Consider the following 15,124-nt stretch of genomic DNA (forward strand, 5'->3'; position numbering starts at 1 on the left):
CTTCTGTGTGTTTGAAAATTTTGTCTGAAATGAAAGATGTAAACTAATGTGCAAAATCTGTCAAGGCAGCTCTGCTACTGCTTTCTGTGAAACAATTTCATATGTATTGTGTAAGACCTTATGTCTTCCTCCTCCTTTGGACTGCACGACAATAAGAGCAAAAAAAGCTAATCTTAGGTCAGATGCATCCATCCCGTGTGCAGTGAATTCCAGCATAACAATAGTGTACCACTTTGCTACCATAGCAACCAGTGTTGCAAGGTGGGGAAACTGCCCCCAACACACATACAAACATAAATACAATAGGTTAGACGACAGTGTTGTACAATAGCTGAAAACAGAAATTGTTATAAGTATAAAATTTCCCAGTGTAGTTATGTAGAGAATGCAAGCATTGGATGACAGTTTTAGGTAGCAGCCATTTTGACATCAATTATAGTAGAAGAAGCAAACAGAGACATACTATGGCCTGTTAAAGGCCTGTTACAGACTGCCAAAATAAAGCTGCTTCAGATCTCTTTGGAGGTATGCTGTTTAAATGATGCATGGGTCCGGAGGTCGCGCCAAAGCCACACTCCATTCCTAAGCACTGGAGTGCAGCTTTGGTGTAGCTTCCGGATTCTTAGGATGCATGCATCATTTAAACAGCATACCTCCAAAGAGACCCGAAGCAGCATTATTTTGGCAGTCTGTAACAGGCCAAAGACTGCCAAAATAAAGCTGCTTCGGGTCTCTTTGGAGGTATGCTATTTAAATGATGCATGGGTCCTAAGAGTCCGGAGGTCACGCCAAAGCCAACTCCATTCCTAAGCACTGGAGTGCAGCTTTAGTGCAGCTTCCGGATTCTTAGGATGCATGCATCATTTAAACAGCATACCTCCAAAGAGACCCGAAGCAGCTTTATTTTGACAGTCTGTAACAGGCCTATGTTTCACATTAAAGACCTGGGTCTAATCTGCACTGCAGAATTAATGCAGTTTGACACCACAACTGCCATGGCTTCGCCCTCCAGAATTCTAGGACTTGTAGTTTCTTTTGGGATCCAGACTTCTCTGTGGGAGAAAGCTAACTAGCTCACAAAATTACAAACCACAGAATTCCATAGCATTCAGCCATGGCAGTTAAAGCAATGTCAAACTGCATTATTTCTGCAGTACAGATTAGACCCAATAGAACCAAACAATACTTACTTTGGATATTTGAAAATTTATATTGCAAGTAGAAAAGGGTACATAACTCTTTGCCATACTTCAGAAACTAGAAGGGGACACCAGACTATTTGTGGTTCTTTCAGAGCTTGAGAGAGCTCCAGTTCATTTTCATGGCCAGCATTTTGGGTGACCATCAGACAATTTGTCAGCTGTCTTAACAACTCCAAAACAGTCTGTGACAGATCTGCAAGGGGATTCTTCATTATTTGAATGTGAGGTTTTTTTCACGCAAACCTTACTTTTTCAGCCAAAAAAAGGGATGCCAAGGTCACAATGGGCTCTCCAATGAGCAATGTACATACTCTGGTTAATATTCTATTTATAGCAGCTTCATTTATATACCACTTCATACTGAACTAAGTAGTCTCTAAGCAGTTTACAACTGTAAGCTAATTGCCCCCCACAAGTTGAGTACTCATTTTAGCAACCTCGGAAGTTGGCATGACATACATAAGTATAAATGTATATTATGCTTTACATGAGTCTTTGTTGCTATTTTTTTGTGGAGGTTGGTATTCCTTTCCTCCCTCTGCAATGACCAAAGCACTCTCCTGAGGTACCATTAATCATACACTGAGAGCCTTACTGCATTACAAAAGTAAATTGAGATGCAACGATAGAGAAGCAGCTTTCTGTTCATCTCTTCTGGTGCCCCCAAAGCTATTCTGTTCTATTTGTGAGGGAGGCAATTTTAAAAGTGTTCCTTTTGTCATACTGGAAAAATCTGTTTGGTAAAAGGCAAGCTTTTACAACTCTCTCTCTCTGGATAGAGAACTGAAGTGCTACAACATCATGCAGACTTTTGTAATGCGATAAGGCTCTGAGCCACAATGCAGTATAAATAAAATTCCAGCTGTCTTCCAGCTGTCTTTTCCAGCCAGTTTTTGGAGGCACTACAAAGACCTGGGGAATGGGAGGGAGACAAACTGCCTTGTCTGTGCATAGTTTGGATACAAGTTGAACAGTTCCTGGTGTAAAATCACCTCCAAATTATCTACTTTTTAAAGAAAAATCAATGGAGGATTGTGGGCTTTGGCAGGACTGCCAAGGAACTTCAAGGGCTGTAAAAACAGATTTCCACTTAGCTCCACCAGGCCTAGTCCAGAGAGAAAAGAAGGGCCCTCTCTCCACTCCATCTGCCATGGCCCTGGCCTTGGAGGAAGAGAAGAACCACTGGACTTGATCCCCTTCCCCATTGCCATTTCCTTCTGCTTTTGTGTTAAGCCTGAAGGCAGGGAATCTATCTAATTAACAATTTTGTAAGCCGCTATGGCAGTATTTCTAAAGAGCAGGGTTTAAATACAAGAAACAAACAAACAAACATAAAAATGGTGTTCAGGAATTGCATTTTTTCCCATCCCTGATTTATAAGAATGAGCATTTGCATTGTGTCCCACATTCAAATTGCCCAAATTTTGCTAATTCTGATCTGAAACTGATAGTTCTCACTCATCCCAGAACAGAATGTTTGGACTAGATGGGCCTTTTGTCTTATCTTGTGGCACTTTTTATGTGTTCACATTTTGCACTTATGTTTGGGGGTGCATGGAGCTCATAACTACTTTTTTTCTTCTAAATGCAGTTTTCTAAAATTTGAGCTGCAATCCTGTGCATGAAATGATCTGTGGAAATGATCCTGATCCTAAATATTTTAGCCCTAAGTATATCTATCTGTTTGTGATGTCCTGCCAGGACTGATTGACTTCCCCCTGCATTTTCTTTTGTGTTGGTTCAGGCCATAGATTATTTTAGTATAGAAAAGTTCATTGTATTAGTTTGTGGGAGGAGCTGTAGGTTTCCCCTGCATTATTTCCAGGTTTGGTTTGCCCTTTCCCAGCAGGCTGTGCTGTAGCTAGAGGTTTTTAGTGGGGGAGCAGTCTTTGCTGGGAGCAAGCAGAGAGCTGTCTTTGGTGGCAAGCAGGCCCAGACAGCCGGAAAGGGCATTTCTTACACCTCAGCCAAATTAGTTACCAACTTAGCCAAATCAGTTACCAACTCAGCCAAATTAGTTACCATCAGCAAGTGACTAGAAGATTTCAGGAGCTGAAAGACCCTGCACCAGCTCCATTGAGTGAGGAGAGCAAACCATCAGACCCAGAAAGATGACAACCTGAAGATTGCTGCAACTGTAAAGTACCTTTTGTTTAGAGCTGGGGAGGAGAAAACTCTTTATTTTGTCCTTTAAATTAAATTTCCCCCCTTTTAAACTTTACATTCAGCTTCAGAGCCTTTTTTGGGTAGAAGAGTTTGATCTCACCAGGGTACCGGCGTTGCACACCCAAACCTGCCACCACCTTAAGTTGGGTGTGTCTTCATACTGTTGTTCCATTGGTATACCTTCCTTGTATGTAAAAGTGTTATTTCTGAAGTCTTTCATTCTGGAAATGCTCTAATATGCTGTCCAATTGCTGTTTTAACAGAATATGGAACTGAAATGCTAACTGGTTTACATTGCCCTGCCTGCCATATCTGGTCCCAACAAATATCAAATTGTCCTTGTCTGGACTACAGTGCGCCCTTCTTTTACGCGGGGGATCTGTTCCGGACCCCCCCCCTGCGTAAAAGAAAAAGCGCGTATGCTCGAGCCTCATTACAAGTAATGGGGCTCATACTTGTGGCGGAGGTGGCGGTATGCGCACCCCTGTGGCCATTGTTTCTTCCAGCATGCACTGTTGCTTCTTCCGGCGCTGCTTTCAGCGTATGTTTTTCGTCTGTCACTTAAAACATCTGAAGCTTGGTACCTGGCAAGCAATCCACAGGAAAGCATTCCAGTGTCAAAAAAGAATATGGATGATCAGTTCTACAAAATCAAAATGTATAAACACCCTCCCTTGTCTATGCCTATTTTGACCTTGCCCAGTTTTTTTTAAAAAAAGACAAGGTCTCCTTTTTTCCCCAAATATTTTGACTGATATACCTTTTTGAATACATGTTCATATTGCCTAACTTCCTCTGCCCCCATGTCACATAGTTTTAAAAGGTGTTTGTGTCCACTGATTATGCCTGGATTGTTTTCTGCTACCCCCCCCCCCCCCCCAAATTTGCACTTTTGTTCCAGAAGTATCCATTGTCATCCATCTACAGGTGAATTCCAGAGTGCAAATTATGTGTGTTGCATTGGCAAGTCAGGAAGTGCTGATAGAGATAAGACTGCTGGGTTCAAATTGGATATAATACATATGGCTAATCCAGAAGTTGTGTGTATGGATTGGCCCAGAAAACCCTTGAGGGTGTTGAAGAAAGAAGAATATGTAGGCAGGTACCCTGTATGGAATTAGTGACAATATAAACCAATTTATGATTGTGCCATTTAGAATTGCAGTGTTGTGGAGTAATCATGTTCCCATCTGGAATGTTTTGTCATAGCTGTGTCATCTGGACCATTGCACAAGAGAAGTGAGTGCTGTGACCATTTCACAGTGGTTGTGATGCACAAAACCTTCACAGACTGCCATTGTGCAATGACAGCACAAGGAGAGAGGGACAATGGCTCCAGACAGAGCCACGAGGCACTGATAATTCAGAAAAGAGGGCAGTGGAAAGCCATAGGTCTCCTATACCCATCCAGAAAATTGTCCCCATCTTTCATGGTGCCCCCTTGTGTGATGAGAGCCTCCTTTTGTGCAACAGAACATCTTGTATGGTGATCTGTCACCTGGTGGGACCCTCCATTGTGCAATGTGACATCATACGTGGTGCCTAGTTATGGGGTGGGAGCCCTTGTTGCACATAGGATATTTTGCATGCTGATCCATTGTGCATCATCACAGTTCTCTAACAAGATTATGTGTCAGCAAGATAGATCCATCATCCTAAAGTTACACAGCACAGCTGTATAACTTTGTTAAAACAGTTACATGATCTTGGCTGTCATATTAAACAGTACAGAGAACCTCTGCTGTTATTGTTGGGTGCCTTTGAGTCATTTCTGATTTATGGAGACCCTAAGGCAAAACTTTCATGGGGTTTTCTGGGGCTGAGAGTGTATGACTTGTCCAAGGTTACCTACCCAATGGGTTTCCATGGCTGAGCTGGGAATCCTGGTCTCCAAAGTCATAATCCAGTGCTCAAACCACTACACCACATTGGCTCTCAGACAACCTCTACAATCTTCTGGAGACTTCCATAAGAGTCCACCTTCCTTTCTATGCCTGAGTCTGAGAAAGGGTGATCAGAAGGAGTAAGAGGGGTAGAGGCCACAAAAACTGCCCTGAGGCACATGCGGCCTGCACTTGCTTTAGACAATATGGTATATATAGAAGAACCTGTCAACAAATGGACAGCATGATATGGAAACGCTTACCTCTTTAGATATTTGCATCCTCAGCTGTACGAGATATTCCAACAATCAAAAGAAAATGCTAATGTTTGTAATTTAAAATGTTTATTTTGCATATCATATATACAGAATATCACATGAAACTTATGGGCACAAATTACATGATAACTAGATAATGGAACTGCAACAATAAATTACACTAAACAGCTATATATCTTAAGAGTTTTCTCGTGTATATAAAAGTCATGCTTTGTGAGCAGCATACCTATTAATTTAATGTTTCCACAATGCTAAAGTTTTCTGAAAAGTTTTAAACATGTCATCCTCTTATGTACGTACATTTTTAAACAATTCATGTCTATTACTATTGCACTTGGAAATAAACCACAAAATATAATAAAGCTGTATAACTATTTTTCCTAAGAATTTTGCTTTGTCCCTCTATATGTAGTAAAAAAACCTTATACCAGTAATAGCAAAGCAGAACAGGTATTTTGATAAATACACATATATGTAAAATCTATTATAAATTACAAGGACAACAGAAGGGTAGATTATAAAATGTATCCTCTTTAAAATTATTGGCCCAGGAATTAATATTGCTTGTCTACTAGCCCTGCATTGATAAAATGCAAGGGCATGAAACATTAACCATGGCTTATTATATTGTGACCAAAAAGGGTGGGCACATAAGGGACAACAGGATAATAGCCTTAGATCAGACCAGTCCCTCCCCCATGTGTTGCATGATAGGGCTTTATGTGCAAAATTAACTGAAACCACTTGGAAATAGAGCAACTAAATGTTTAAATTTGATTCTTCAGGTTGCTACAAATGGATTAGAACTGCAATCACTGAGAGCATCTCAGGATAAGCCAAACTGAACCTTTCTTCACATTATATAATATAAGCTGCAATGAAGTTAAGAAGGATTTGTACCAGCTTTCTCTTGGGGAATGATGCATTTTTATAACAGAAGTGCAGAGGTGGTCGGAGTAAGGGAGAATTATAAACAAATCTCTCTCACACATACACAGTCACTCTCCTTTTCAGAGTATGAGCTATCCAGGGAAAACCATACTACCGATAGTTCTCCTGGAACAAGAGTATTCTGTAGGGCAGTTCTAAGTTACAAATTCTCTCGTGTTCTTATGAGGAGAATAGAGGCACTCTTGTAACATCCGACTTGCCACACCAGAGATCTCTAACCAAGTCCCCGGCACACATTCATAAAAACACTGTTACATAAACCTCTCCTCCTGCTGTCTGCAGCCCTCTGCTATAAATCAATTAAAAACATGGGATTGATTTGCCTGCTTAATTCTAGTTACAGTACAAAAGCATAAATGGCCTACAGTACTGAAGACACTTTAGCAGAGCAGTTGCAGTGCATTGGAGAGGTGACCCATTGATCCCAGCATCTTAGTATTCATGTGAATGTATTGCCATTAGACACTGAAATTTGGCTGTTGGCTTAGTTGTGTTCAGAGTGAGCAGACCCAAAGTGAGACTTAATTTAGTCATGATTAGCTTAAATCTCATTGACTTCAGTTGTGTTGCTCCAAGCATGACTAGATTGCATGCAACCCCTATTCCATCTGCTCCTGTCCAAGAAGACATTGTGAAGGGAGCTGAATCAAGAACAACAGTGCCATGTAATACAAAAGACACCCTCCAAAACCAAGGGAGGTACCTTGACACCTTGATTAACCAGGGACAGAAAACAGAAGGTCAGGAACACTCTTTTTAAACAGTGACAGTTGAAGTATATCTAATTCCAAGAACACTACAGAATGGTAACAATTAACATATGGATTTTGTCCATCTGGCTGGTTCTTGATGTGGGCTTCCATGTGCATGTATGGCTTGGGATGCAAAGTGAGTGTTTTGCAAGAAATAGTCCCACAAGTGTGTTGCACATGGCCCATTTGGCTTCTACCAGTTTTGAAAAAATAAATAAAGTGGAGGGAGATATCACAGTGCATGAATTACTGAAGCACTGAGGTAAGTCCCCAGAAAGTCAAATGGAATATGTTGCTGTTCTGATCCCTTTCATAGTTTGGTCCTATTCAAGATGCCTGTTTGCTGCCTAGAAGCAAATTTTTCAATGTAGTCTCTTCTTTGAATGCCAGTTATGAGACTATGACATATAAGTGAGGCTTGCATGTGTGTCTGTCCATGTTTGTTCTATTTTCTCTTGCTCTTGTACAATGTCCCAAAACTGCTACTGCTGCTTATCAGTGGGAAAGGGAAGAAGTGGGAAGCAATTCATGCCATGAAGATGTGGCTGCTCTAGGAGGGGGAAGGAAAAGGAGGATGTACTCCATCCATGAGAGCACCCTTGATTCCACCCCACACCTGAATTCAACTGCTGCTTCATGATCAAAATCACTTCTCACTCAATCCCCTCCCCTCCTCTCCAGTAAGCAGCCCTTCATCATAGCTGGTGAAGGGGTGATATGAAACATCAGTGGAGCTAAGCTTCACTGTAGGATCTTAGCCTATGTTCCAAATTATATTTCAGTTTTCTAATTTGTCACTTTTCTAAATAGAGTTCCAAATGGAAAAGATGAAAACCTTTTACTGGACTGAAACATTGCCTTACAAACAAAGCAAACCAATTATGTGGTTACATATTGAATTATTACCCTGCTAAAAACTGGTGCATTTTCTGCCAGTCAGAAAGAGAACTCAATATACAAATATACAAATATATTTCCTATGCTTAATGAACACTTTTAAAATGCCCTTTTCTAATAGCAGTTTTAGTGCATCAAGAGGAAGAATAGATAATGAGATAACATCTGGCTTTGGAAATCGTTGCCATTTTCTGGGCAGGTAAAGATTCACATAGGATTGCATCTGACTGGTTCCTTCACCTTGAGAAGGCATACATTATACATACCCTATTTATACATTAAGTGTGGAACTTGTTTCAATAGAGTATGCTGCACTAAAATTCCTGGCAACTGTTGGCTTCCACATCTCTGAAGCAGTGAATCTGCCCTGGCTTTTATTCTGTTAAAAGTGCTTCCCATGGTGCCAAAGTCTATCCCTCAAATAGGTTCACAACCTTAAACATTTACAATTCAGACTAAAACCCAGAGTGAATTCACCACCCCACTAACATGCAAGCCACCCTTTGCCATCACATGAAAGATCCTGTGATAGATGTGGGATGTAACTTTAAGAAGGTTGATCTTATCACATTTCCCCATCGCTGGGGAGTACACAATCCTCTTGCAACCCAGGCTTCTGCTCTATCTTTTCAAGAATGGGAAAATACCATTGTTGAAAAGATGCAGGAGGAGCCCAGAGAAACCTGGGTTGCAAATGGGCTGCATATTCCCTGATGACAGGAAAATGAGCTAAGATCTGCTTTCTTAAAGTTACATCCCGCGTCTATCATGGGAGCAAAGCCAATGCAATAAACTCCATTGAAACCAATAGTGTTTGTTATCAGGCCTTTAGTGGGACAGTCTCTCTTCTGTCCTCTATGCACTCCCATGGAAAGTTCAAAAGTGGCTGTGGTGATCTAAAGCAATTTCTAGCAGGTTTCATTTCTACCAGGAGTAGATATTTTGTAAAGTTAATGAGTCTTGCCACCTCAAGAGACAAAGCCACCCCAAATGCTTTGTATTGTTGCTGGGGAAAATGTGTTTCCCTCTTCACATACTAGGGAGGGAAGTTCAAGAAGTAACACAGCCATACTAATCATATAATGCAAGGTTTCAGCCGTCTTAGCTTGGCTGTACTACACCCCAGTTGAACCCAAACTCTCTACCACACATTAAACTATATCATTATTCCTCTCCACATGTTCAGTCTAGGGTGAATACATATGCTGGGAGAAGCAGGCAGCAGTATTACAGCAAGTGCCCCTATCTCAAACTGTTTAGCTAACACCAGGAAAGAGTCTACTCACATAAAACTGTATGAACAATAGACTCTCTTCCAACATTCAAGCAACCATGCCATAGGTGTCATGGAGCCTGGGTCCACTCCCTCCCCAGACACATTGGTTCTGTCTGGGTCAGACATCTGCAACAGGTTTCTGTCTTCACTCTTAGAACATCTGACTTTATTAAGGCTGTCCCATCCAGGACATGGGAAATGTTTCCCGTTCTGACTGGAAGATGGAAGGAAACTTGGAAGGAACTCAGGCCTTAAAGTGCAAGCACTTGCTTTGTTGCAAAGTCTGTGTCTTCATGCAAAGGGTTGCTGAGATGAAAGAGCTCACAGCATTCATGTATTTGTGAGCAATGTGTATTCAAAAGCAAAGGATGCATTTAACCAGCTCTTTGATGACATTTTCAATGTAACATGCTTGCTGGAGTTGTTGGTTTTTTACAAACATTTTTCTGACTTTTGATAAACACACTTGCCAATGGGTTAATATCCTTTCTTTCTAAAGAGTTTATTCTCTTTTCACTTTAGCTTTTAGTGATAACAACAACAACAAAAATCTATTGTGATTTATGTACTGGAATTTAAGTGTGTTTTATTGCACAAAGATTTCACAAGTCCATTGAAGATGTGCAGGCCACTCTATGCCAATAGACTGACTGCCCTGAAGCCACACAAGCCCATCCTATTTTACCCCTTCATGGTAAAAACCATATATGAAGAAGTTGTTTAGAATGTTTGTGTCACATGTTTTTGTCTGGGTGGGAGAGATCCAGGAAAAGAGTAAATTTAAATGGCAAAATAATCCTGACAGAGTTAGGATTATTGATCAGCTATGGCCAGTGATGGATGGTGGCTCCCATGTATTTGGACTGATGAATCAACTCCAGGTTTTAGCCTGAAATTTAAAGGAAATTCAAAGGTTCTGATCTACTTTTGGGACTGGGTCAGCTGCTTGGAGTAAAACCTGGATTCACTGCCCTGCTAAAATGGAAGCCACCAGCTACCACTGCTTACAGCACCATCACCACCATATCAATTTCTTTTCCAGGGTGAGTGGAGATGGTGTCTCTTCATTTCTCTCACTTAGAGTCTTGACATGGGTAATATCTACACCAGCTGGCCTAGGAGATTGGCACACTCTTTTTAAAGCACCTTATCCCTGATGGGATAGAGGTGTGTTTAAATTTACAAATGGGTTTTATCGTATTTACCATGGCCAGGCTAATGCATCCTGCATACAGCCCGGATGCTAGCCAGGCTTATTCTGCAGCATTCCAAGAATGGCAAAAGCCTGTTTTTGAAAAGCCACAGAATAAGCCTGGCTGGCATCCGGGATATATATGGGCTGCATTTGGTGGCATCCAGGCTGTATATAGGCTGCATTTTCCTGGCCACAGGTGAATATGATAAAATCCATTTGTAAATTTAAACACACTATCCCATCAGGGATAAAGTGCTTTAAAAAGAGTGTGCTAACCTTCATAGTGTCCTGTTTGTGCTGCAGCTATAACAGGGAAAATAATGGACTTTAGAAGTATGGTGTCCATGTCAAAAGTCAACAGATTCAAAACATCCTGTTCCCATCCTTTTTGGGAGTATGTGCCAAGAGAGCTGTCTGCTTTTGGACATCCCTTTCTGTTGGCACTTATGCTGATTTCTCATGACATTCTGCTGGAGTACAGGGTAGAGTCACTGCATTTCAACTAGCCTATGAGTCTCTGGGGTTAAAAATGAAATTATGTTGTTTTACAGTTCCTAACAGTAATTTTGCAGATATCCATATAAACTATAAACCCATTATGTAACAGACTGTCATGAGTATCGTAAGAGAGAAATCAAAACAAACTGATAACATGTTAAGTATTGGAGGAATTTGGCCTGCTCTTTTCACCTTTTTGGTCAAAAAGAAATTTTCCTCTCTCTGTGTATCCAGAGTCCTAAGACCTTATCACACACACTTTTGCCCCTGATCTGGGCATGTGCTACATGTGACTGAGGTCTAAAGCATTTCCATAATTATACACATAGCACAAGCATAAATCTTTAAATGACTAACTGTTGTTCCTTACATGGTGGTAGTGATGCTGATGGGAGCTCTTAATTATGGATGTTTTATTTTCTATACCATTACAATTAGGTATCGTTGGTTCTTTGGAACTATTCTTGTCGTGAATGGCTAATTTATAAAAGGATGACATTTTGAAAGGGCCTTAGTACATTTACTCCATGTTGTTAGATTGTACTATATTTCTTTCAAAACAGTTATTAATAAAGTAGTCTCACATACTTTCCCCTTGGTGTATATAGGCATGAAACCTGTCCACTCAGGAGAATGAGTCTTGATAATTCTCCAAGGTTGCTGCTTTCACATGACAATACACTTGCCCTTCAGCTTCTCTTTTCTTTTCTGCTGCTTACTTTTTTTGCCATCAATCTGTAAACTCACAGTCCGACGTTTCTCCAAATTCAGCAGCTCCTGGAACAACTCCTTCACATTGTGGTTTGTCTTGGCAGAGGTCTCCATAAAGGCACACTTCCACTTTTTGGCCATGGCTTCACCATCACTGGTCTGCACCTCTCGGTTGTGGTCCTCATCATTCTTGTTTCCCACCAGCATGATGGGAATGCTGTCTATATCCCCTTTGATCTGACATATCTGTTCGTAGATAGGTTTGAGTTCCTCCAAGGATTGTCGGCTTGTGATAGAATAGACCAAAATGAAAGCATGTCCTTTGGAAATAGATAAACGCTGCATGGCAGGAAATTGATGGCTGCCTGTTGTGTCAGTAATCTGCAAAGTACATATGCTCTTATCACAGCTGATCACCTGCCTGTAGGTGTCTTCAATTGTAGGGATGTAACTGTCCCTGAAAGTTCCTTTAACAAACCTCAGGACCAGTGAACTTTTGCCAACTCCTCCTGCTCCAAATACCACTACCCTGTAATCATTGCTTTGTTCAGGCATATTTTTCAAGATATGTGGTGGTCAACAAGGAAAGAAAACCTATGGAGAGAAAATATTAGCATTAACAATTTGTTGGGGAAACTGTTCAAAAGAAATTCAGAGTCAGAAAAAATAGAATAAAATGGTGTGTTATTTCACAACTTGAATGCTTGTGATGATAAAGCCGATTTCATCTCAACTTCAGATTACCAAATTCCTTTCCAAAGCATGTGTGTATTGTAGTTTCAATCACTATGATTGCCTGATTTCAGAACCAATATGAAATAAAAGAGATTATTATTGGCCAAACTAGACAGAGAATGCTAGATTTTGTCTGAATGTTAAAGTCTGATAAAGACAGAATTCACAGGAAACAGTGCTTTCTTGAACAATTATTGGCCTTTCACTAATGTCTGTACTGTTTATGTTCTGTAGAAATATTTGAATGATTTACAAACCCTTGCTATAACTATACTGTTGTACTCCTGGTAGCTCTAATCTACCACTGTACAATATTTTTAAACTTCATATCCCTAAAGCAATAATGACACAGCACATTTTTGTATGACATACAGCAGTAGCATAGCTGTCTTCTTGCTGTGTGATTACTGCCTTATGATTATGAAGCATCAAATATTATACAGTGGGAGATTAGGGCTAACAGGAATACAACAGTATAGTTATAGCATGGGTTGTTTGTAAAATGACAGTCTGATTCTAGGACTGTCCAGGGCAGAGCTGGCTGATGTCAAGAGACCTATTAACAAAATCACCCTGGAGCTACTGCTCGTCTTCCCAATTCCACTCTGCTTCTTCATCCACATCTTACTCTGGCCCAGAGAAAATAAGCAAGCTAGCTCATTTCCACTGGGCATAAAAACCTTCTCTGTGATCTTTTCAGTTGTGCTATATGCTTTCTTGCTTTCTAATTTCTCCTCCCAGACTCATTAAAACATCATTCTTAGAAACAGTGACTAAATATGCTTGGTCCAGTGAAATTGTATTGCTGTATATAGTACCTCCAATAACTATCACACAAACAGATTTTGTTGTTAAATACAGTCAAGTCAACTTCAGTTTATGGCAACCCTGTAAATGAGAGACCTCCAAGTCACACTGTCATCAAGTCTTGCAGAATCAGGCTTCTTTGATTGAGCCTATCCATCTGGAATGTAGTAGGAAAAGAGGAAAACTAAATTCCAGATGGAGAGAAATAGAAATAGATACTTTTTACAAAAACAGATTGCATTTCTATCTTTATGGGAATCGGGGTTAGCAAGATGATGATACAATACGTTTGATAGCAAATTTTGTAAAACCAGACAAATCTGGAAAAGGAAAAGCAGTTTAATTTGTGTCTGTACCTGGTACTTAACGCTGTTTATTGACACATGTGGGCAGCTGTATAGCGTGTGTCTGTGATGGTATACTCACTGTTCCTTCTTATGTACCTGAAAATAGATCCCTTTTGAAAACTCAGTTCAATTTACCTCTAAGCAGACATGTATTGGTCTGCAGTATGATTATCCTACTTTCAAATATGTTCTAATAGAATTTATGATATTTGTTTAAGACAAAACACAGCCTCACATTTGCTGAAATCCAGGAATGGCTTATAAATAAGGGGTTTACAATGCTGCACTAAGCTTTTTCTCTTAGGCAACCATCTATATGTAATTAATCTTGCCTTACATAAGAGCTCTAAATACATGCAATGGAAAGGGATGTTATGGTGGCTCTGACTGTAACAGGATTCTTGAAACTGTGTTATCAGAGATGTGAGCAAAATTTTGGAGTTGTTAATTACTTAGCCTTGGACATGGACTGGATACATCATAAAATTGTATTTTTTAGGATATTTTTATTTCTGATTTTTTTAAAAAAAAACTATACTGGGAATGTGCATTTGGCTGCAGTTTTCAGTACCATTCGATTCTTTTCCCATCTCGCATTACTGATGCTAATATGAGAAAGCACTGGAGAAAACAGCTGGTGAGCATTTGTGTGCATTGATTAGACGCCATAACAGAATTGACAAGCTTATATGCATGGTGCTATCAAGACTTCTGTGCATGCAGTTACACTAATGTAAACGTGTGCATTAATGAAACACCACAAAAATAGATATGGCCATACTGCAGTCAGAATTCTGTTGTCCTACATTAGCTGTTGCACCTTTTTTCTAGACTCAGGCCTGTTACAGACTGCCAAAATAAAGCTGCTTTGGGTCTCTTTGGAGGTATGCTATTTAAATGATGCATGCATCCTAAGAATCCGGAAGCTGCACCAAAGCTGCACTCCAGTGCTTAGGAATGGAGTGTGGCTTTGGAGCGACCTCTGGACTCTTAGGACCCATGCATCATTTAAATAGCATACCTCCAAAGAGACCCCAAGCAGCTTTATTTTGGCAGTCTGTAGATGATCCCAGAAAGTGATGGAAATGGCAGACAAATACAATCTGCTGTCTCTGAACAGCCTCTTTCACCAGTATCTTGCTCCTTGCTCAACTGCTCTGCCCAGTATATTTATTCTCCAGCCACTACTGTCACAGCCACTGGCATTAAAGGGATTTCAGACTGAGCCTTTTTTACTGCTGTTTTATCCATGTACCCATGTGCATCAGTAATAGGATGGGGCATGCAAATAAAATGAAGGAACTGAAACTTGCAGCTGACTGCACATGCTTACATTCTATAATTAGTTTTACCTGAATTCAGTTAGTCCTCAGCATACTTCATTTGCTACAGAGTGAATACAAAGGGTAAGAGTAGCTTGCACTCA

At 40.3% G+C, this 15,124-nt stretch overlaps 1 protein-coding gene across 2 annotated transcripts in view; it reads right to left on the reverse strand.

The window, feature by feature from the left end:
- Nucleotides 1-5,645: 5,645 nt before the first annotated feature.
- LOC149323700 (GTP-binding protein Di-Ras2-like) overlaps nucleotides 5,646-15,124 on the reverse strand; it is a 28,844-nt gene continuing 19,365 nt past the window's right edge. For both annotated transcript variants that reach the window (XM_089491207.1, XM_089491202.1), the window contains exon 2: nucleotides 5,646-12,403. In XM_089491207.1, the coding sequence (XP_089347333.1) occupies nucleotides 11,765-12,364 (600 nt within the window). In that variant the 5' untranslated portion in view covers nucleotides 12,365-12,403 and the 3' untranslated portion in view covers nucleotides 5,646-11,764. The remainder of the gene's footprint in view (nucleotides 12,404-15,124) is intronic.

This window comes from Sceloporus occidentalis, unplaced genomic scaffold (genome assembly GCF_023333645.1).
Source record: "Sceloporus occidentalis isolate IW3139 unplaced genomic scaffold, rSceOcc1.0.p SCAF_1, whole genome shotgun sequence".
Lineage (NCBI taxonomy): Eukaryota > Metazoa > Chordata > Lepidosauria > Squamata > Phrynosomatidae > Sceloporus > Sceloporus occidentalis.